This window comes from Monodelphis domestica, chromosome X, assembly GCF_027887165.1.
Source record: "Monodelphis domestica isolate mMonDom1 chromosome X, mMonDom1.pri, whole genome shotgun sequence".
NCBI lineage: Eukaryota > Metazoa > Chordata > Mammalia > Didelphimorphia > Didelphidae > Monodelphis > Monodelphis domestica.
In genome coordinates, this window is record NC_077235.1 from 53,821,863 (window position 1) to 53,844,315 (window position 22,453).

At 42.2% G+C, this 22,453-nt stretch overlaps 1 protein-coding gene across 1 annotated transcript in view; it reads left to right on the top strand.

Moving 5' to 3' along the window:
- SMARCA1 (SWI/SNF related, matrix associated, actin dependent regulator of chromatin, subfamily a, member 1) overlaps nt 1-22,453 on the top strand; it is a 150,078-nt gene that overhangs the window by 66,397 nt on the left and 61,228 nt on the right. The window contains exons 10-12 of the mRNA XM_007507156.3: nt 15,228-15,337; nt 16,365-16,591; nt 17,078-17,199. Coding sequence (XP_007507218.1) covers nt 15,228-15,337; nt 16,365-16,591; nt 17,078-17,199 — 459 coding nt within the window. The remainder of the gene's footprint in view (nt 1-15,227; nt 15,338-16,364; nt 16,592-17,077; nt 17,200-22,453) is intronic.

The window sequence follows — 22,453 nt, forward strand, 5'->3', positions numbered from 1 at the left end:
TTTACCTTTCACCTTATCAATACTATGTACTGGCTCTAAGGCAGAAGAGAGTCAAGGACTAGGCAATGGGGGTTAAGTGACTTGCCCAGGATTACACAGCTAGGAAGCATATGGGGCAAGATTTGAACCCAGGACCTCCTGTTTCTAGGCCTGGCTCTCAATCCACTGAGCCACCCAGTTGGCCCCTGGTATCTATCTTTGATATATATTTCTCTTTCCCCTGTACTTTTACATTTCAAGCCTTTTTAATTAGATTTGCAAGCTACCTGGCAAATGCATTTTTATTTCCCTTTATTAGGTATTCTATATCTCTGGGCCAGAATTCCTCACCACTTTATTGTAAGCTATGATCCAGAAATCCAGACACTATTTTCAGGCACCACCTTCTTGGTCAATTGTTCACTTCCCAGACAAGTTTTCCTTTCCTGCCCTTAGTAGGAAATACTGAGGAAAATACAACCTATACCCTTGTGGGCTTCAGTTTCTTGACTAAGACATCATAATGTTTGGCAATTATGTTCGAGACTCCTCCAGTAAGTGTCCTTTGTGCCTTATGTGAATCCCCAGAAGTGGGTTGTTATTATCCATTTTTATAAGACTTGGGAACTTATGTTCTTGACAGATGGCCCCAAAAGGCAACAGATCCCTCTGTTGTGCTTATCGAGTTGACTGACAAATAGTTGCCTTTCATTCCCCTGAGGAGCAGGGAATCACCAGCTATTCGGATTTTCTTCCTCTGCCCCTGCTGGACCATGCTCACTCTTCCTTGTTTGCTAGGTCCTTGTAGCTCTACCGTGGTGTTCTTGGGAAGACAAGCAGCTTCTTCCTCCTCAAAGCATTCAGTTTTCCTCATCTTCAGGAAGAGCCTCCATTCTGTTTTTAAGCTCTAATTGTACAGATGCTTTTTTCTTCCTCTTTCTATTCTGTGTTATAAATAATAGTCTTTAATACCTAATCATCCTGACAAGGGTCAAGTCTTTATGAGTCCACCTCAGATTCCTTCTCCATTTTTGTTTCTTTTAGGAGCTTTCCATCCTCTCTAACAACCCTGGATGGAGAGAGATGGGAAGGTGAGACCACTCAACTCCTCCGTGCAGGAGATTAAGCTACTCTTGGGACACTGGGGCAGAAGTATAAAAATGGTGCACTCTGTGCACAGTTTCGTTTTTTTTCCATAATGATCTAGATTTTCAGCCTTGATTCTTTGAACCACTCTGGGAGTTATAACTCAACCTCAAGCATCTAATTAAAATTTTTATAATCAGTGAATACCAGCTCCACTCCACTTCCTTTTCTTTGTCCCAACCACTCCACAGTCATAACTGTCACTCCTTCAGTCTTGGACCTATTTGTCTGTTTCACTCAAATGTCCCATCCTCTAATCCACTCTCAATCTGCTTAACCCTCTTCCTTTTTTACCAGACAGCCCAAGAGTCACAATACATTTGAAGCAAAGACATTTAATGAATTAGCAGAATTAAGGAACGTCACATCTCTTCTGGGGTTCCCTGATCTCCAATGGGGGGGGTCATCCCACTTGTTTTTTCTTAAACCCTTACCTTCTTTCTTAGTAACAACTCTAAGAAAGAGAAGCAGTAAAGATCTACACAGTCAGGGTTAAGTGACTCGCCCAGGGTCAACACAGAGAGAGTACATTTAAGCCCAGATCCTCCTGAGCTTCTCCATCTTCTAAGACTGCAAGGCATGAATGTCTCTGATGCCAGTATCAGCAGGTTGAAAGTAAAATGGCTGTGGCATCATTCTTTGGAGCCTTGTATTCATGAAGGCACTAGCAGTACCACCCATTGACTCTGTGGGGCTCTAAGACCTCAAGGGAGCAGCATATTCATCAGTGTGTGATTGAAGTGCTCAGTTTGGGAGTGGCCCTGAGGAGTGGAAGGCTTGATTCTAGGCAGTCAGGATTCTTGCCAAAGCCTCTTTTTGAAAAACCCTTCCCTTCTGTCTTAGAATCGTTCTGAGCCACCTACGTGCCCCCCAAAGCTTTTTTATGTTTCATTCAAAGTCTTTAACATGGTCAGAGCATTAGGGAAGCTATACCCAAGGACCTACTTGGCCTGTCACACCCTAGCAACTTTTGGGTTACTGGGGCCATATGCCCATGCATGTCAGGTGTTACCACTAGTATGTCACTTTTATTCTCTCTTCCTTTCTCTCTCCCTTTCCCTCCCTCCCTCTCTCTCCTTCCCTCTCCTACTCTTCCTCTCCTTATCTCTTCCTCTCTCTCCCTCTCTTCCTCTTTCTCTCTCCCTCTCTCCCTTTCCCTCTCCCTCTCCTTCCCCCTCTCTCTCTTTCTCCCTCTCTCTCTTCCTCTCTTTCTCCTTCTCCTTTTCCTTCTTTCTCCCTCTCCCTCTTTCTTCTCCCTCTCCCTCTCTTCCTCTTTCTCTCTCCCTCTCTCCCTTTCCCTCTCCCTCTCCTTCCCTCTCTCTCTTTCTCCCTCTTTTTCTCTCTCTTCCTCCTTCTTCTTTTCCTTCTTTCTCTCTCCCTCTTCCTCTCTCTCCCTCTCCCTCTCTCTTCCTCTCCCTCCCTCTCCATCTCCCTCTCTCTCTGACTCTCCCTCTCCCTCCCTCCCTCCTTCCCTCACTTCCTCCCTCCTCTTCCTCCTCTCCCCCTCCCTCCCTTACCTTCCATTTTAGAATCACTCCATTTTAGAATCACTTCCAAGGCAAAAGAGTGCTTAGGGCTAGGCACTGGGGGTCAAGTGATGTGCCAATGGTCATGCATCTAGGAAGAGTCTGAGGCCAGAGTTGAACCCAGGACCTCCTATCTCCAGGCCTGGCTCTCTATTCAATAAGCCACCTGTCTGCCTCCTCTTCTTTCTTTTCTAGAAGGAAAAAGTTGATGTCCACAAGTCCCAATCACTGTTGGTACTTATTTCCCTTCCTATCCACCCACCCAAGAATGCAGCACAGGCTGCCAGCTTTTTCCTTGGAATGCGTCAGGCAGCAGCGTCACATGTTTTAGACATTTGTCATCATTGTGGGCCAGTAGAACGTGTTTCTGGCCAGCTCAAGCGTTTCCTTTGGATCCAGTCGTCCAGAAGCATAACTACTTGTTCGTACCATGTGCAGAAGTGATAGAGCTGCCCATTTCCCAGCTCCCACTTGTGCCATTGCTGTGAGGACCAAAGCTAGACTCCTTGGGGTCATTCTCCTGCCTCTGGGCTTGTGTTACTTTTTGTTCCTCTCCAAATACAGTGTTCTTGACACTAGGCATCCGAGGACAACTAAGGCACAGTCAGTGGACTGATCACCTCCAAGTTTCCCCCAGATTTGTGGTTCTGCTTCCCCTTAGGGGCACTGGTGGCCTCATCGCCTGGGCTCCAGCCCTAGCTCCAACGCCGGAGGTACTGGGATTATTGTTGCCATGACAATGTGACCTGCTCAATGCAACACGCAAATCGCTCTGCCTCTCCTCATAAGCCTCATTACTTTGCCCTCAATAATTCCTTTCACAAGGCAGACCTCACACATCCTCACTAATTTCGATTTATTGCCAGTCTTGGGAGTTTTCCAAAAGAACTGAGAAAAATAATCTTCATAAAACAATAATTAGCATTGATAGCATGCTTTAAGGTTTGCAGAGCACTTCAAACAATGTATTTCCCAGTATTCCCATTCCTACTTGCCTCTTTGGCCAGGCTAGATTTCATCTCTGTTTTAGGCAGTGGCCATAACTTGTACCCATTGGTTTAGAGTAAGAAGGACCTCAGAGGCCCCCTAGTTTAACTCTCTCATTGGATAGAGAAGGAAACTGAGGCCAAGGAAGGAGAAGAGACTTGTCCAAGGTCACACCTAGGGTCCTAGATTGGGAGCTGGAAGGGACCTTAGAGACCATCTAAGTCCAACATCCTTCATTTTACAGATAAGGAAACAGATGAGGTCCATGGAAGGGACAGGACTTATCCAAGGTCATGCTGGATGTAGGTGATGGAATTTGAATCCTCATATTCTGATTCCAAATCAGTATTCTTTCCATAGCACCACCCTGTGTCCCCATTCTCAGTGTAGTTTAAAGTCCTTGATTTGGGTTGGTACCCATGAAAAAGCACCAAACTTTCCACCTTTCATGGCTAGGAGTTGGAGGAGGGTTTTCCTGTGTGTTTGCTTTTGTGTCATAGCTCAACCTAGCTGTTGTCAAACAATCATTCCACTATCAGGTATAAGGGGTATGTATGTAGCTCAGGGCTTAGCTGGTCCAAATTGGAGTCAGGAAGACCCACATTCAAATCTTGCCTCAGACTCTAGGACAGTCACCGAATCTGTCCACACTATGATTGTGGCCTCTCTAAAATGGATTTTTCTCTTTGTTCTACTGTATCTACTGAGATTGCTAAAATAATAAATAAAAGCCACTCAGATAATCCAGGGCTCTAGGAGAGAATCTCCTTTCCATAGTGTTTCCCTCCAGACAAAAGAGTTTTTTTCTAAGGGTGAGTGGATTCTTTGATACTCTGCAAGGTACTGGGTAGTCCCATGAAACCATGTGAGGTCACATTTAGTCCAACAGCCGTTTGGACCACAGGATTGAAGCTCAAGCATCTATTCTCTCCCTCTGGTACTTAGTCCTGTCCTCTTTAGATAGCTGAAAAGTTGAGACATCAAGGTGACCTAGTGGATAGAGCACTGGGCCTAGAGTCAGGATGACCCGAGTTCATCACATCCTGCCTCAGACCCTTTCCAGTTGTGTGACCCTGGACAAGTCACTTATTCTCTGTCTACCTTACTTTCCTCAGCTATAAACTAGAGATAATGATAGCACCCACCTCCTAGGGTTGTTGTGAAGCTCAAATGAGGTACTATTTGTAAGTGCTTTACACAGCCCCAGGCACGTAGTAAGCATTTAATGTGTTTGTTCTCTTCCTTCTGTGCCTTAGTGTCCTCATCTGTAAAATGGGGGTAATAATAGTACCTACGTCACAGGGTGAGGACCAAAGAAATCGTTTTGTAAGCCTCAAAGCAGTATACAAATTCTAGCTAATATTCTTTTATTTATTACTGCTGTTAAAATTTGACTGCATATTTTTTGAAAGGATCCTTGCAGTATTCTAAAGGGAGATTCCAGCTTATCTCCCCACAATGTAGCACCTCAAACCCCTTTCCTTGGTTAAACTCATAGAAAATCCAGCCTGGGTTCAAGGTTCTCTGTGCTGAAGCCCAGCTCATTAGCTCATTAATGTGGTACTTTTCCTTGGCGGACACAGGAAGGTAGTCCAAAGCATCATGACATTTAATGAAATGGTGTAGTTAATAAGACTGACGTGGGAACATTCCCTCCCGAAATGTGGGGCACACTCATCCCCCAAATTTATATAACATCAATGGGAGGAGTATATATAAGTATCTATAAGCAGGGCATGTGAGTGGTGGGACATCAGCCACCTCTTGTGCTACAGGGCCAGAGCATATCTTTATTGACCCTTTCTCTGCCTCTCTGCTATTCCCTGTCACCAGCTTCTAGGCTTCATCTCTTCAGAGGGCTACCTCTTTATTGTCTCAGCTCTGGTTTCTATGAGGAAGTGACTAGAAAGCCTCTCCCTAATAAAAGCAGACTGACATCCCTTTGGTCATAAGTCAGAGCCTACCCAATGTACCTAGCTGGCAAAAGCCAGGCAGAATGCCTCTGGGTTAAGATGAAGTTGTTTTTTCTAGCTCTCACTTCTGGGACTGCATAACTGTCCTCTGTTCCAAACAACTACCTGACTTTGGCTTAAAAATTGCCAAGATTCTCTGGCTTGGCACACAGATAGTTTGATCTAGAAAAAGGTACACAAAGGAACATAGCCATCCCTTTTCCACCTCCAGCCCCCACAGTAGGCCAGTATTGCTACCTTTATTTAGTAATATATAGAAAGCACTTTGCAATCCTTAAGGACCTCTTTAAGGACCAGCTATTATGATTATTTCTTTAAAAAAACCCTCACCTTCAATCTTGGAATCAATACTGTGTATTGGTTCCAAGGCAGAAGAGTGGTAAGGGCTAGGCAATGGGGGTTAAGGGACTTGCCCAGGGTAGAGCTAGGAAGTGTCTGAGGTCAGATTTGAACCCAGGACCTCCCATCTCTAGGCCTAGCTCTCAATCCACTGATCTACCAAGCTGCACCCTATTATGATTATTTCTTTAGTGGTAGCGAAAACTTTCTTGTTTCTCTGCTCATGCAAATGCTACTAGAATTTGCTTCCTTCACAGATCTGTATTTTTCCATGATGAATGGGAACTTTTAGCCCATTTCATTTTTAAAAATTTATTTAAATAGTTAATTTAGAATATTATTCCTTGGTTACAAGAATCATATTCTTTCTGCTCATCCCGCCGTACCTTCCCATAGCCGACGCACAATTCCACCACATTTTACATGTATCCTTGATCAAATCCTATTTTCCTGTTGTTGATGTTTGCACTAGGATGATCGTTTAGTCTACATCCCCAATCATTTCTCCATCGATTCATGTGATCAAGCAGTTGTTTTTCTTTGGTGTTTCTACACCCATAGTGTTTCCTCTGGATGTGGATAGTGGTTTTTCTTGTAGATTCCTCCAAGTTGTTTAGATCACTGCATTGCCACTAAAGGAGAAGTCCATTGCATTTTTACATTTGATTGTACCACAGTGTATCTGTCTCTGTGTACAATGTTCTCCTGCTTCTGCTCCTCTCACTCTGCATCCATTCCTGGAGGTCATTCTGATTCCCATGGAATTCCTCTACTTTATTATTCCTTTTAGCACAATAGTATTCCATCACCAACAGATACCACAATTTGCCTAGCCATTCCCCAATTGATGGGCATCCCCTCATTTTCCAATTTTTGGCCACCACAAAGAGCTCAGCTATGAATATTCTTGTACAAGTCTTTTTGTCCATTATCTCTTTGGGGTACAGACCCAGCAGTGCTATGGCTGGATCAAAGGGCAGACAGTCTTTTAGCGCCCATTGGACATAGTTCTGTGAATCTTAAAATTTCTCAGAATTGTGAATGTTAAAAATTCTCAGACCCTACTTCAGAACACTTGGTTAAGACCATTCCCCATTTTAAACAATGAAGGGACTTAGTCAGGAATGTGAGGACTCTACTCCACCCATTCTTAAGCATACTTTAGGGGAAGATAAAGTTGTAAACTCTTTACTGAACAATGAAAAGTACTTAACCCATACTTAAAGTGAAGCTAAGTCCCTTAAATCAAGTCTATTTTTAGGAAGGTGCTAAGTACCTATGAAGGTCAGGCAACTTACAAACTTGTAAGGGACAAACCTTAACAAAAGAGGTGTGAGGGTTTAGTCTACTCAGGTGTGAATTACTCAAAAGTTTAGTCTACTCAGGTGTGAATTAAAAATGGTCAGTCCTGTGAAAACGTCTACTGTGATTGGTAGATGTGAGAACTTAGGGGAGGTGACAAAGGAGAAAATTCTCTTTAAAAGGAAAGGCCTCGGTAAATGCAGTTTGCCAAAGCTGAATTGGAGCTCGGAATAGTTGGAGTAGCTGGGTCTCTGAACACTAGAATCTTGCTTGGGACAAATGTTGTGGTGAGTGGATTAAAGACTGATGTCTCTCTTAGGGCTTGGGCCTAGGCTGGCCTGGGCTGGCCTAGCCCTTTTCTCATTGTTTCCTCTTTCTCTCTTTCATTCATTCCTTAATTTGTATTAATTAAAATCTCTATAAAACCCAGCCGTCTTGGGTATATTTAATATTTGGGAATTTCTCCCTGGTGACCACTTTATATTTGATTTAACTCAAGACAATGTCTTGAAACCATATTTCCAAGGTCACAGTTTTAAGCCAACCACTCTTTTATTTGTAACAGTTCCAAATTGTCCTCCAGAATGGTTGGATAAATTCACAAATCCACTAGCAATACATTAATGTCCCAAATTTTTCATAACCCCTCCAACATTCATTGCTTTCCATGGCTGTAATGTTAACCAGTCTGCTAGGTGTGAGGTGATATCTCAGAGTTGCTTTGATTTGCATCTCTCTGATTATAAGAGATTTAGAACACTTTTTCATGGGCTTATTAATAGTTTTGATTTCTTTATCTGAAAATTGCTTATTCATGCCCCTTGCCCACTTATCAATTGGGGAATGGCTTGATTTTTTGTACAACTGATTTGGTTCTTCATAAATTTGAATAATGAGACCTTTGTCAGAAGTTTTTGTTATGAAGATTTTTTTCCCAATTTGTTGCTTCCTTTCTAATTTTGGTTGCATTGGTTTTGTTTGTACAAAACCTTTTTAATTTAATGTAATCAAAATTATTTATTTTATATTTTGGGTTTTTTCTAACCTTTGCTTGGTCTTAAAATCTTTCTTTTCCCAAAGATCTGACATGTATACTATTCTGTGTTCACCTAATTTGTTTATAGTTTCCTTCTTTATATTCAAATCATTCACCCATTCTGAGTTTATTATGGAGTACAGTGTGAGATGTTGATCTAAACCCAATCTCTCCCATACTGTCTTCTAATTTTCCAAGCAGTTTTTATTAAATGGTGGATTTTGGTCCCAAAAGCTGGTATCTTTGGGATTATCATAGACAGTCTTGCTGAGGTCACTTACCCTAAGTCTATTCCACTGATCTTCCTTTCTGTCTCTTAGCCAGTACCATATTGTTTTGATGACCACTGCTTTATAGTATAGTATAGTTTGAGATCTGGTACTGCTAGGCCACTTTCCTTCGAATTTTTTTTTCATTATTTCCCTGGACATCCTTGATTTTTTTTTTGTTCTTCCAAATGAACGTTGTTATGTTTTTTTCTAATTTAGTAAAAAAAGTTTTTTGGTAATTCAATGGCTATGGCACTAAATAAGTAAATTAGTTTGGGTAGGATTGTCATTTTTATTATGTTAGCTTGTCCTACCCATGAGCAATCAATGTTTTTCCAATTGTTTAGATCTAGTTTTAATTGTGTGGAAAGTGTTTTGTAGTTGTGTACATATAGTTCCTGTGTTTGTCTTGGCAGATAGATTCCTAAGTATTTTATATTGCCTGGGGTGATTTTAAGTAGAATTTCTCTTTCTAATTCTTGCTGCTGAGATGTGTTGGAGATATATAGAAATGCTAATCACTTATGTGGGTTTATTTTGTATCCTGCAACTTTGCTAATGTTGATTATTTCAACTAGCTTTTTGTTTGATTCTCTAGGATTCTTTAAGTAGACCATCATATCATCTGCAAAGAGTGATAGCTTGGTCTCCTCATTGCCTATTTTAATACCTTCAATTTCCTTTTCTTCTCTAATTGCTATTGCTAGTGTTTCTAGTACAATGTTAAATAATAGAGGTGATAATGGGCATCCTTGTTTCACTCTTGATCTTATTGGAAAAATTTCTATTTTATCCCCATTGCAGATGATGTTTGCTGATGGTTTTAGATATATACTGTTTATTATTTTTAGGAAAGGTCCTTCTATTCCTATGCTTTCTAGTGTTTTCAGTAGGAATGGGTGTTGTATTTTGTCAAAGGATTTTTTTACATCCATTGAGATAATCATGTGATTTTTGTCAGTTTGCTTGTTAATATTATCAATTATGTGGATGGTTTTCCTAATATTGAACCATCCTTGCATCCCTGGCATAAATTCAACCTGATCATAATGAATAACCCTCGTGATCACTTGCTGGACTCTTTTTGCTAGTATCCTATTTAAGATTTTTGCATCTATGTTTATTAAGGAGATTGGTCTGTAGTTTTCTTTTTCTGTTTTTGATCTGCCTGGCTTTGGAATCAGTACCATATTTGTGTCACAAAAGGAATTTGGTAGAACTCCGTTGCTTATTCTGTCAAATAGTTTGTATAATATTGGGATTAGTTGTTCTTTGAATGTTTGATAGAATTCATTTATGAATCCATCTGGTCCTGGGGATTTTTTCCTTAAGCAGTTCTTTGATGGGTTGGTCAATATCTTTTTCTGATATGGGGTTCTTTAGGTATTGTATTTCTTCTTATATTAATCTAGGCAATTTCTATTTCTGTAAATATTCATCCACATCACCTAGATTGCTATATTTATTGCCATATAATTGGACATAATAGTTTTTAATGATTGTCTTAATTTCCTCTTCATTAGAGGTGAGATCTCCCTTTTCATCTTTGAAACTGTTGATTTGATTTTCTTCTTTCCTTTTTAAAGTTAGTTTGACCAGTACTTTGTCTATTTTACCTGTTTTTTTCCCAAAGCACCAGTTTCTAGTCTTATTTATTAAATCAATAGTTCTTTGACTTTCAATTTTATTAATTTCTTCTTTGATTTTAGGGTCTCTAATTTAGTTTTCATCTGAAGATTTTTAATTTGTTGTCTTGCTAGTTTTTAAATTTGTATGCCCAATTCATTGACCTCTGCTCTCCCTAATTTGTTAATATATGAACTCAAGGATATAAATTTTCCCCTGAGTAATGATTTGACTGCATCCCATAGATTTTGAAAGGACATCTCATCATTGTCATTTTCTTTGATGAAATTATTAATTGTTTCTATGATTTGTTTTTTAAACGATTTTGGAGAAGCGTTTATTTAATTTCCATTCAATTTTTTTTACCTCTCCATGTACCCTTACTACTTATTATTTTCATTGCATTGTGATCTGAAAAGGTTGCATTCATTATTTCTGCTCTTTTGCACTTGTTGGCAATGTTTTTATGCCCTAGTACATGATCAATCTTTGTGAATATACCATGTGCTGCTGAAAAGGTGTATTCCTTTTTGTTCCTATTTATTTTTCTCCACATATCTACTAACTCTAATTTTTCTAAGAATTCATTCACTTCTCTTACCTCTTTCTTATTTATTTTTAGGTTTGATTTATCTAGTTCTGATAGAGGAAGGTTCAGGTCTCCCACTAGTATAGTTTTTCTATCTATTTTATCCTTGAGCTCCACTAGTTTCTCCTTTAGAAATTTGGATGCTATGCTATATGGTGCATACATGTTGAGTACTGATATTTTCTCATTGGCTATACTGCCTTTTATCATGATGTAAACCTTCCCTGTCTCTTTTGACTAGATTTGTTTTCACTTTGGCTTTGCCAGATATCATGATTGAGACTCTTGCCTTCTTTTTTTCAGTTGATGCCCAATAGATTTTGCTACATATGCTTACCTTTACCTTATGTGTATCTACTTTCCTCATGTGTGTTTCTTGTAGACAACATATGGTAGGATTTTAGTTTCTAATCCAATCTGTTATTGTGTTTTATGGGTGAGTTCATTCCATTCACATTTAGGGTTATGATTACCAGCTGTGTATTTCCCAACATTTTGATTTCCACTCCGAATCCTTTCTTCTTTCACTATTTTCTTCTACACCAGTGTTTTGTTTTTATTCAGTCCCCCTAATTTCCACCCTTATTTTACTTCCCTTTCTACCCCCCTCCCTTCTTATTCACCCCTTATTTTCTTTACAATCTTTTTATCTTTTGATCATCTGCAGATCTAATAAGGTTACCTCTCAGCATTTATTTAAATTGTTGATGATAATACTAAATAGCTCAAGGTCAAGCATGACCTCTTATTTTCTTTAAGATCTTTTTAAACAACCCCCACCCTCTCCCTCCATTGTATTTCTTCCCTTCCCACCAGCCTGTTTGTTACCCTTCTACTTCTCTATAGTACACAAATCAATTCTCTGCCCCAATGAATTTTATTGTTCTTCCCTCTTTGAGTCAATTTCAATGCACATAAGAATTAAGTATTTCCTATCTCCAACCTCTTTACCCTTCCAGTGTATTGGTGTTCTCCCCCACTCTTGCCATGTACTTCTTTTTGACATACAAATTTACTCCTTTTTGTTCCTTTTCCCATTTCTCTTAATATTAACCTCTTTTTACCTCTAGTTATATATATATATATATATTTATGTCTTGTGTGACCACGAAAATATGGGTTTCAAAACTGTGAATTGCCCAAACTGTAAAGATAATTTTTAGCGTCTTGATTTTATATAAAAAATAAGTGGTTACCATGGGAAAAATTCCCAAATATGAAATACCCAAGTCAGTTGGGTTTTATGGAGATTTTAATTAATATAAACGAAGGAATTAAGGAAAGGGAAAGAGATAGAGTAAGAGGAAATAGTAGGAAAAGGCTAGGGCCTAGGCCAATTGCCTAGGCCTTTCTCTTTAAGAGAGAAATTAAGTCAGTGTTTAATCACTCACCACAAGATCTTTTCAAGCAAAACTTGGAATCAATACTGTGTATTGGTTCCAAGGCAGAAGAGCGACAAGGGCTACGCAATGGGGGTCAAGTGACTTGCCCAGGGTCACCCAACTAGGAAGTATCTGAGGCCAGATTTGAACCTTGGACCTCCTGTCTCTAGGCCTGGCTCTCAATCCACTGAGCTACCCAGCTTCCCCCTCGACTTTATTTTTAAACGAAAATATAAAGGAAATTAGTCTGCCTCAGAAATGGGCTAAGAGAGGGAAGCTGAGTCAATATGGAGGTGTAGAGGCAGCAAAAATTCAAACCTCTGTAAACCCTTCCTCACCAATCAAAAACACAATGCTTCGAGGGGACTGACTTAGTTTCTATTATTCCCCATTTAAACAATGGAGGTACTTGATCAGGAATGTATTAGGAACATTAAAATTACTCCACCCATACTTAGACATACTTTAGGGGAAGATAAAGTTGTCAAACTCCATACTGAACAATGAAAAAGTACTTAACTCATACTTATACTGAGGCCAAAACCTTAAGCTAGGTCTATTTTTAGATCTAATACAAAAGGATGCTAAGTACCCATGAAGGTCAAATTAATCACTAAAAGGTCAGGCAACTTGCAAGGGGCAAGCTTAACAAAGAGGTGTGAAGTACATAGAAGATATAATCTACCCAGAGAAGGTGAGAACTAAAAACTAAGAATGGGCTGTCCTAGGAAAAGCATCTACTGTGATTGGTAGATGTGAAAATATAGGGGAAGTGACACAAGAGCAATTTCTCTTTAAAAAGGAGCTGTCTGAACCAGTTCAAGGAAGTTCAAATTAGTTCAACTTTGGTAACTGAATTGGAGGTCAGGAGTCAGAGGAGGCTGCTCAGTCTCTGAACAAGACAGAAGGTGAGGGTTTACAAAAATAAACTGGGGAGAGCCTCATGATTTGTCTCACGTTATGATTTAATGTTGAAAAATTGAAACTATAATAATTGATATTGGTAGCATTCTGGAACTAAACGGTTAATGACCTATGGGATATGTGCCAAAGGGTACATAAGGGCCTGCAATTTCTTTTAGTGGTTCCTGGGCAAGGTGATGCCTGTATACTACCTCTTCATGACTTTTTTCCCCCCAATTTTTCATTGTCATGCAAAACACCCTTCCATATTAGTCATTGTTATAAGAGCAAAGTCATACATAACTAAAACCTCAAAATAAAACCAAAGATACACTGATGGGAAAGATGACTTCAACAGTTCTCTCTCTGGAGGTGGAGAGCATTTCCCATCATTAGTCTTTCAGGACTGTCTCAGATCATTGCACTGTTGAGAATAGCCAACTTTTCACAGATAATCATCATCCAATACTGCTGTTATTGTGTACAACATTCTTCCAGTTATGCTTATTTCACTCTGCATCAGTTCCTGCAGATCTTTCCAGCCTTTTCTGAAATTATGTTGCTTATCATTTCTTATTGCTCAATAGTATTCCATCACCCACATTTACCACAATTTGTTCAGCCATTTCCCAATCAATGGGCATCTTCCTCATTTTCCAATTCTTTGCCATTACCAAAAGAGCTGCTATAAATATTTTTGTACAAATAGATCCTTTCTCCTTTTTTATTATCTCTTTGGGATATAGACCAAGTAGTGGTATTACCATATCAAAGGCTATGCACAGTTTTATAGCCCTTTGGGTAGAGTTCCAAATTATCAGAGTAGTTGGATCAGTTCACAGCTCCACCAACAATGCGTTAGTGTCCCAATTTTGTCATGTCCCCTCCAACATTTACCACTTTCCTTTACTACCATCCAATCTAATAACTGTGAGGTGGTACCTCAGTGTTGTTTTGATTTGTATTTTTCTAATCAAGAATCATTTAGAACATTTTTTCACATGATTATTGATGACTTTGAGCTCTTCATTACTTATGACAGAAGCCATCAACCACCTGCTAAGACAGATGACAACTGCCTCATCCTTCCACTCCCCTACCTCCCAGTAGAATGAATGTTAGGCTAGGATTCAGAAAATTCTGCCTTTAGTCAGCTTTGTAATGTTGTTTCTTTCACCCTTTCCATGACTCAGTTTCTTAATCTGTAAAAGAAGGAAGAATAAGACTGGCACTATCTCCTTCACAGGATTACTGAGGAGACAGAATGAGATTTTATGTGATTTCATACATATAAGGTATAAATTGTTAGACTGCCTGGTGGTATTGTTATTAGGGTAAGTGAGGGATTAGAACAGTTTTATAGTCCATATTTGGGCTTGTTCCTTGGGCATGTTTTGTCTAGAATAGGAAGATCATTCTGGGCTTCTTTCTCTTCCATTCTTACCTCTGGCTATCAATATTCTTGAGGAAGTCATATTTTAGCCCAGACCTTTGGGATCTCAGAGCAACTTGGATTGCCCAGAGGTGCCCCTGAACAAATTCACCCCCTGGGGAGTTCTTTGACCTTTTTCAGCTATCTCATATTCGGAATAAACCCACAGGTACGCTCCGAAATTGATCGGTTTCCTGAGGCCTTCTGTGTTTTGGGATGGTAATAATAAGAACAACCCACCTTTCTTTGGAGGTTTAACTCAGAACAAGCCTTTGAGATAGATATAATCCTTTCATAAAAGACAAAGAAGACTTTGTTTATCTGATATCTAGAAAAGCAATGGCTAAATGTCTAGCTAGTATAAAACATGATTCAAACCAAGGCATCCCAGTGCCCCACACTTATCCCAGTATTTCAAAGTCTCACTTGACCTTTTCTTTAATAATGTGGTCCCAGGGGTGTTCCACAGTCCTTATGTGCTTGTTGGAATGGGCGTTGTGGTTATAGGAGATTCACTTGGCCCATTGGTTCTAGTTCGATGAACCCCAGCAGTAGGACACCTCTAAAAATGACACAGCCTCCCACACGCGGCCCCAAAGTTTGGAAAACTTGGATTTCCTTTTTTAGTTCACGTGATGGCAAATACATTCGGAAGTGAATGTTAGTTAATATCATGCAGTCTACGTGCCTCGTGGCATCAAATGCCTTATAAACTTTCACGAAAATTTCACTCTTTAGGTTTTAAAACCATTTTTGTTACGGCGTATCAAAGCTGAAGTAGAAAAGAGTCTGCCTCCTAAGAAGGAAGTAAAGATTTACCTTGGCCTAAGTAAGATGCAACGAGAATGGTAAGCTGTTTGATTTCTTTTGACTTCCATGTGTTTGTCCGAGAGAATCTTGTTCCTTTGAAATTTGCCTGGCAGCATTTTAATTTTGTTCTTATTTCCTGATTTACTTGTGTGTTCTGTTTTCTGAAGGAAAGTCATTTCCGATTTAGTTTTAAGCTAAGCTCGATGTGACATTTTCCTCTTGAGACTGGAGAGGACTGATTGTGACTGTTACATAAATAGACGATATGATTAACCAAGTGTAAGTACAGAGGAAGTTGAGAAGGAGTCTTAATGAACCACAGGCAGGATGGGTCAGCAATCTATTAATGGCATCAAAAAAGAATAGATCACTCATTTTAATGAGAACCTAATACATGAGCTCCAAGGAGACTGGTGCTTGTGGATAAGGTCTTTGTAATCCTCTTTTGACTTACAAAAGGTCAAGAGAAGAAATTGTTTCTTGGATTGGAAATGGGAGACCAAGGATGTTTAGGTCAAATGAGGGAAGCCAAGGCATGAACTCAATCACAATATGCAAAGGGGGTAGCTGGGTGGCTCAGTGGATGGAGAGCCAGAGACAAGAGGTCCTGGGTTCAAATCTGGCCACAGATGCTTATTAGCTGTGTGACCCTGGCAAGTCACAAGATCCCCACTGCTTAGTCCTTACTGCTTTTCTGCCTTAGAACCAATATACAGTATTGATTCTAAGATGGAAAGTAAGGGATTAAAAAATGACCACATATACACAATCATATGAAAAAGCATTTTGGACAACAGAAGCACCAACTGATTTCTATTTTCATTAATGGATAAAACAAGAAATAGGGTTAAATGATAGAAAAATCATTTAAATATTCAAATCTGTGCTCGTTAACTCATCATTTTGCTTTTTTTCTTTGCTTTTTTTCCTTATTGAAGTTACTCTTGATAAAGCTCTCATTATTTTAAAATGAGAATTTAGATAGCTATCGAGGCAATATTGCTTTGTGGTATTAGCAGACTTTTTACTAAATCATTTAATTATATTATGCTTCTAAAATTTCAGGTACACACGAATCCTGATGAAAGACATTGATATTTTAAATTCGGCTGGAAAGATGGATAAAATGCGGCTGCTAAATATTCTCATGCAATTGCGAAAATGTTGTAATCATCCCTACCTGTTTGATGGTGCTGAACCTGGCCCACCCTATACCACTGACACCCATCTTGTCAATAACAGCGGTAAAATGGTGGCATTGGATAAACTCTTGTCGAAACTCAAAGAGCAGGGTGAGAAAAACAAAGCCAAATGTTTTTTTTCTTTTCTTTTTTGTTTTCTTTTAAATACCCGCCTTCCATCTTGGAATCAATACTGTGTATTGGTTCCAAGGCAGAAGAGTTGTAATGGCAGGGCAATGGGGGTTAAGTGACTTGTCCAGGGTCACACAGCTGGGAAGTGGCTGAGGCCAGATTTGGACGGAGGACCTCCCGTCTCTAGGCCTGGCTCTCCATCCACTGAGCCACCCAGCTGCCCCCTAAAATGTTTCTTTTCGTTAGTGTATGTTTGCTAACCTTTTGTACAAGAGTAACATTGTCCAGCTTGAGTCATCCTTGGCCCTAGAATAAATTAATGAATTAAAAAAACCATATAGACACATCAACAGGCATTTTCAAAAAGAGTTCTGAGCCCCTTCTGTACGTTCATATGGCATGTTGTGTTCTGTTTATTCTATGACTTCTCAATCTTGCATGTTTTTATTTTGTGAAAATGTTTAGGGTCAAGAGTTCTCATTTTTAGCCAGATGACCCGTTTACTGGACATCTTAGAGGATTATTGCATGTGGCGGGGTTACGAGTACTGTCGGCTGGATGGACAAACGCCCCACGAGGAGAGGGAGGTGAGAAAGCTTACACGGGTTTCCATGACAGCTTAATCAAACGTTGTTTTTTCACCTTTGCGTTTTCTCCTCTTATGCCATCTTCTGTTTGGGCTGTTGTTTTAGCCATGAATGTTTGCTGCTCTAGGAGATTGGGTGGTGTTATGGCCAGAGTACTGGAAGCTGGAAAACCTGGGAGAACTGAGTCCTTCTGCTCTGGACACTAATTTGCTGTGTGACCTTCCCCTCTCTGATCCTTTTTCCTCATCTTTTAATTGAGAATGCCATTGAGGGTCTCATCTGGATCTGACATTCTTTGATTTACTTGTGTAGGGGTTTTTCTTAGGGTTGCTTTAGTCTGTCTCCTGCCAGGTCATTCTCCTTTCTTTCTTACGGAGTTTGGCGTCTGGAACACCACCTTCCTCTCCTCCCCAGTTTCTGCCCTTATGCTGGCATACTAAGGGACTTTAACATCCATGTAAGTGGTTCCTCAACCTCCTCATCCTTCTATTTTTCTCAGTTTCCTCAAGCCCCATGACCTGCTCCTCCACTTGAGCTCCGCCCTACAGAGAGGAATGAATTTTACCATGACCCATTTCCCTAATTCAAAACTCTTGACATTCCTTTTTCAGACCACAGCTTCTTATGCCATCTATCCCTTTGGTTCATCCCTTCTGTACTGATTATTTGCTTTCATGAAGCCCTCCATTCTCTCTACCCTTAGTACTTTCTCAGGCCATTACTCCTGCAATGACTTGACTTTCCTCCATTTCCCTCCTCAGCACAGTAGTTAGTCATTTCAATTGTCCATTGTCCTTTGTTCTTGAATCCCTTCCGTGCTTTCCCTTTGCTCTTAGCCCCTCCATTTGCTGAATCTCAGCCCTGGATTATTCCCACAACCTATTCTCTGTCTCTTCTCATGAGCCCCACTGAGGAAGCCAGAGGTAATCTCACAACTATACTGATGATGATGCACATTCCAGACTAATGTTATCCAGTCCCAAGTGGGCCCTCACTGGAGCAAGGCATTTTTTTCTTGCTCTTGAGATGACTGACTGCCTCATTCCCTACAGAGGCTCCTAAAAACCTTCTCTTTCAGGGGCAGTTGAGTAGCTCAGTGGATTGAGAGCCAGGCCTAGGCATGGGAGGTCCTGGGTTCAAATCTGGCCTCAGATACTTACTAGCTGTGTGACCCTGGACAAGTCCCTTAACCTCCATTGCCTAGCCCTTATTGCTCTTCTGCCTTGGAGCCAATACATAGTAGTGATTCTAAGGCAGAAGGTAAGGGAAACAAGGGTAAAGAAAACAAACAAAAAACCCCTTGTCTTTCCTCTTCAAGTTCCCCATATCTTCTCTCCTTTCCTTTCTCTGAGCTGAGTACTTCTCCTTTAAGTTAGCTGAGAAAACTGAGGTTGTTCAAGAGGCATTCCCTCTTCTCCTATTCTATTCAACTCATAGCACCTTGACATTATCTCTCCCTCTCTCATCTTTTCTTCTAGTCTCTGAAAAAGAGGTTGACCTTCCCCTTGCTGAGACCAGCTTGTATATATGTGCACTCAATCCCATCCCTTCCTGTGTTCTCTAGCACAGTGCATACTTGGTCTGTCCACTCACTGGCTTGAATCTTCAACCTCTCCAACCTCTTCATCCTGGTTCCTTCCCTATTGCCTTCATGCATGTCCAATTCTCCCTCATCCTTAAAAAACCCCCTTCCCTGGAGGATTCCATCCCCATGAGCTAGCTTACTATTTCCTCCCTCTCTCAGCCTAACTTAAAAAAGCAGTCTGGGGGGCAGCTAGGTGACCCAGTGGACTGAGAACCAGACCTAGAGATGAGAGATCCTGGGTTCATAGCTTGCCTTAAGATACTTCCTAGCTGTGTGACCCTGGGCAAGTCAGTTAACTACTGCTGCCCAGCCTTTATGACTTGGGACCAATACCCAGTATTGATTTTAAGATGGAGAGTAAGGGTTTTTTTTTTAAAAAGAAAGAAAAAGTCTGTACTATGTGTCCTTGGAATTCTGGTACAGTCTGAATCATCACTCAGTCCAAACTTGTTGTCAGGAAAGTACTTTGTCAGGTACTTCAGAAATGTCAGAGAGGCATTGTTGCCTATTGGATAGGGAGCTGGCCTCGGAGCCAGTTAAACCTCCGTTCAAAGGCTGCCTTTGACACATACCAACTGTGTGATTCTGAGTAATTCACTCACTCCCTTGAGTGTCCTATGCATCTCTCTTAAGTTCCAACCTGTACTGGGAGAGGGAATTTCCAATTTGGAAATTACCTAGACTAATGACATCATTGCCATAAGGCCCATCTGTAACGAGATGTCTACTGTTGCTTTACCTATCACAAAATACCAAACGCTGTGCATGAATTTTAGCTCCCCAATTGACCTTTTTGTTCCCGTTATTCTGAACAAATGTCTAGTGGAGTCCCTGATTGTCTTCTGCTTTGATCTCTGAAGCCATCCCTTAATTGGTCTCCTTCCCTTTCTGTGGACTCCCTGCAGGATTTAAAGACTGCTGCAGTGATCCATCATTTCTGCCTTTAACTTTGATCTGGTTCCAGTTTTCTTCTCCTTAAAACAATCTTTTTAATGAAGAGGCAGTTTGGCGTATTGGATGGAATGCTAAGTTTACCATCAGGAACATCTTCTGGGCCCTGGATGAAAACCCACTCCTGTGACCCTGTCTAGCTGTGGGATCCTGGGCAGCTCATGCAATCTCTGTGTGCCTCAGGCCTCTTTCAGGGATTTGCTTCCCAGGTCTGACTGGAGTTTCTCCAGTTTCCCAAACCACAGTTCCTTCATATCTATTCACCAATACTCTATTTTGGTCTTTAGTGTTTCTCTAACAGTCACCGCTCAATCACTCCCCCTGCCCCACCCCAGAGAATCCTCCCTTATAACAAAGAGCAGTGCTTTAGTCAACCCAGGCAAGAGAGTGGAAGACTCATGAGAGAGACGGAGGTGTCCTTCATTGATCTCCTAGGACCAGGATTGGCTGTGACCTGGGTAGACAACTCCTCAGCTAAATTAAATGACCATAGGCACTTGCTCAGTTTCTCTTCTCTCTTACCCCTAGCCAGCCCTGGAGGGAAGCCTGCTCCTCTCTTCTTTGATCTATTCTTCATATTCCCTACTACAGAAGCTTCTCTCCTGTCCTCTCCTGTCCTTTCCTGTCCTCTCCTGTCCTGTCCTGTCCTGTCCTGTCCTGTCCTGTCCTGTCCTGTCCTGTCCTGTCCTGTCCTGTCCTCTCCTGTCCTCTCCTCTCCTGTCCTCTCATCTCCTGTCCTCTCCTCTCCTCTCCTCTCCTCTCCTCTCCTTCTCCTTCTCCTTCTCCTTCTCCTTCTCCTTCTCCTTCTCCTTCTCCTTCTCCTTCTCCTTCTCCTTCTCCTTCTCCTTCTCCTTCTCCTCTCTCCTCTCTCCTCTCTCCTCTCTCCTCTCTCCTCTCTCCTCTCCTTTCCTCTCCTCTCCTCTCTCCTCTCTCCTCTCCTGTCCTCTCCATCTCATCCCCTCCCTTCTCCTGTCCTGTCCTCTCCTCTCCTGTCCTGTCCTGTCCTCTCCATCTCATCCCCTCCCTTCTCCTGCCTGTCCTCTCCTGTCCTGTCCTCTTCTGTCCTCTCTTGTTCTGTCCTCTCCATCTCATCCCCTCCCTTCTCCTGTCCTGTCCTCTCCTGTCCTGTCCTCTCCTGTCCTGTCCTGTCCTGTCCTGTCCTGTCCTGTCCTGTCCTGTCCTGTCCTGTCCTCTCCTGTCCTGTCCTCTCCTGTCCTCTCATCTCCTGTCCTGTCCTCTCCTCTCCTCTCCTCTCCTCTCCTCTCCTCTCCTCTCCTCTCCTTCTCCTTCTCCTTCTCCTTCTCCTTCTCCTTCTCCTTCTCCTCTCTCCTCTCTCCTCTCCTTTCCTCTCCTCTCCTCTCTCCTCTCTCCTCTCTCCTCTCTCCTCTCTCCTCTCTCCTCTCTCCTCTCTCCTCTCCTGTCCTCTCCATCTCATCCCCTCCCTTCTCCTGTCCTGTCCTCTCCTGTCCTGGCCTCTCCATCTCATCCCCTCCCTTCTCCTGTCCTGTCCTCTCCTGTCCTGTCCTGTCCTCTCCATCTCATCCCCTCCCTTCTCCTGCCTGTCCTCTCCTGTCCTGTCCTCTTCTGTCCTCTCTTGTTCTGTCCTCTCCATCTCATCCCCTCCGTTCTCCTGTCCTGTCCTCTCCTGTCCTCTCCATCTCCTCCCCTCCCTTCTCCTGTCCTCTTCTGTCCTGTCCTGTCCTGTCCTGTCCTCTCCTCCTCCTCTCGTCTCCTCTCGTCTCCTCTCCTCTCGTCTCCTCTCGTCTCCTCTCCTCTCCTCTCCTCTCCTCTCCTCTCCTCTCCTCTCCTCTCCTCTCCTCTCCTCTCGTCTCCTCTTGTCTCCTCTCGTCTCCTCTCCTCTCGTCTCCTCTCGTCTCCTCTCCTCTCCTCTCCATCTCATCCACTCCCTTCTCCTCTCCTGTCCTCTCCTGTCCTCTCCATCTCCTCCCCTCCCTTCTCCTGTCCTGTCCTGTCCTGTCCTCTCTTCTCCTCTCCTCTCCTCTCTCCTCTCCTCTCCTCTCCATCTCATCCACTCCCTTCTCCTCTCCTGTCCTCTCCATCTCCTCCCCTCCCTTCTCCTGTCCTCTCCTGTCCTGTCCTGTCCTGTCCTGTCCTGTCCTGTCCTCTCTTCTCCTCTCCTCTCCTCTCCTCTCCTCTCCTCTCCTCTCCTCTCCTCTCCTCTCCTCTCCTCTCCTCTCCTCTCCATCTCATCCACTCCCTTCTCCTCTCCTGTCCTCTCCTGTCCTCTCCATCTCCTCCCCTCCCTTCTCCTGTCCTCTCCTGTCCTGTCCTGTCCTGTCCTCTCTTCTCCTCTCCTCTCCTCTCCTCTCCTCTCGTCTCGTCTCGTCTCGTCTCGTCTCGTCTCGTCTCCTCTCGTCTCCTCTCCTCTCGTCTCCTCTCCTCTCCTCTCGTCTCGTCTCGTCGCGTCGCGTCTCGTCGCGTCTCCTCTCCTCTCCTCTCCTCTCCTCTCCTCTCCTCTCCTCTCCTCTCCTCTCGTCTCGTCTCGTCTCGTCTCGTCTCGTCTCGTCTCGTCTCGTCTCGTCTCGTCTCCTCTCCTCTCCTCTCGTCTCCTCTCGTCTCCTCTCCTCTCCTCTCCTCTCCTCTCGTCTCGTCTCGTCTCGTCTCGTCTCGTCTCGCCTCGCCTCGTCTCGTCTCGTCTCGTCTCGTCTCCTCTCCTCTCGTCTCGTCTCGTCTCGTCTCGTCTCGTCTCCTCTCCTC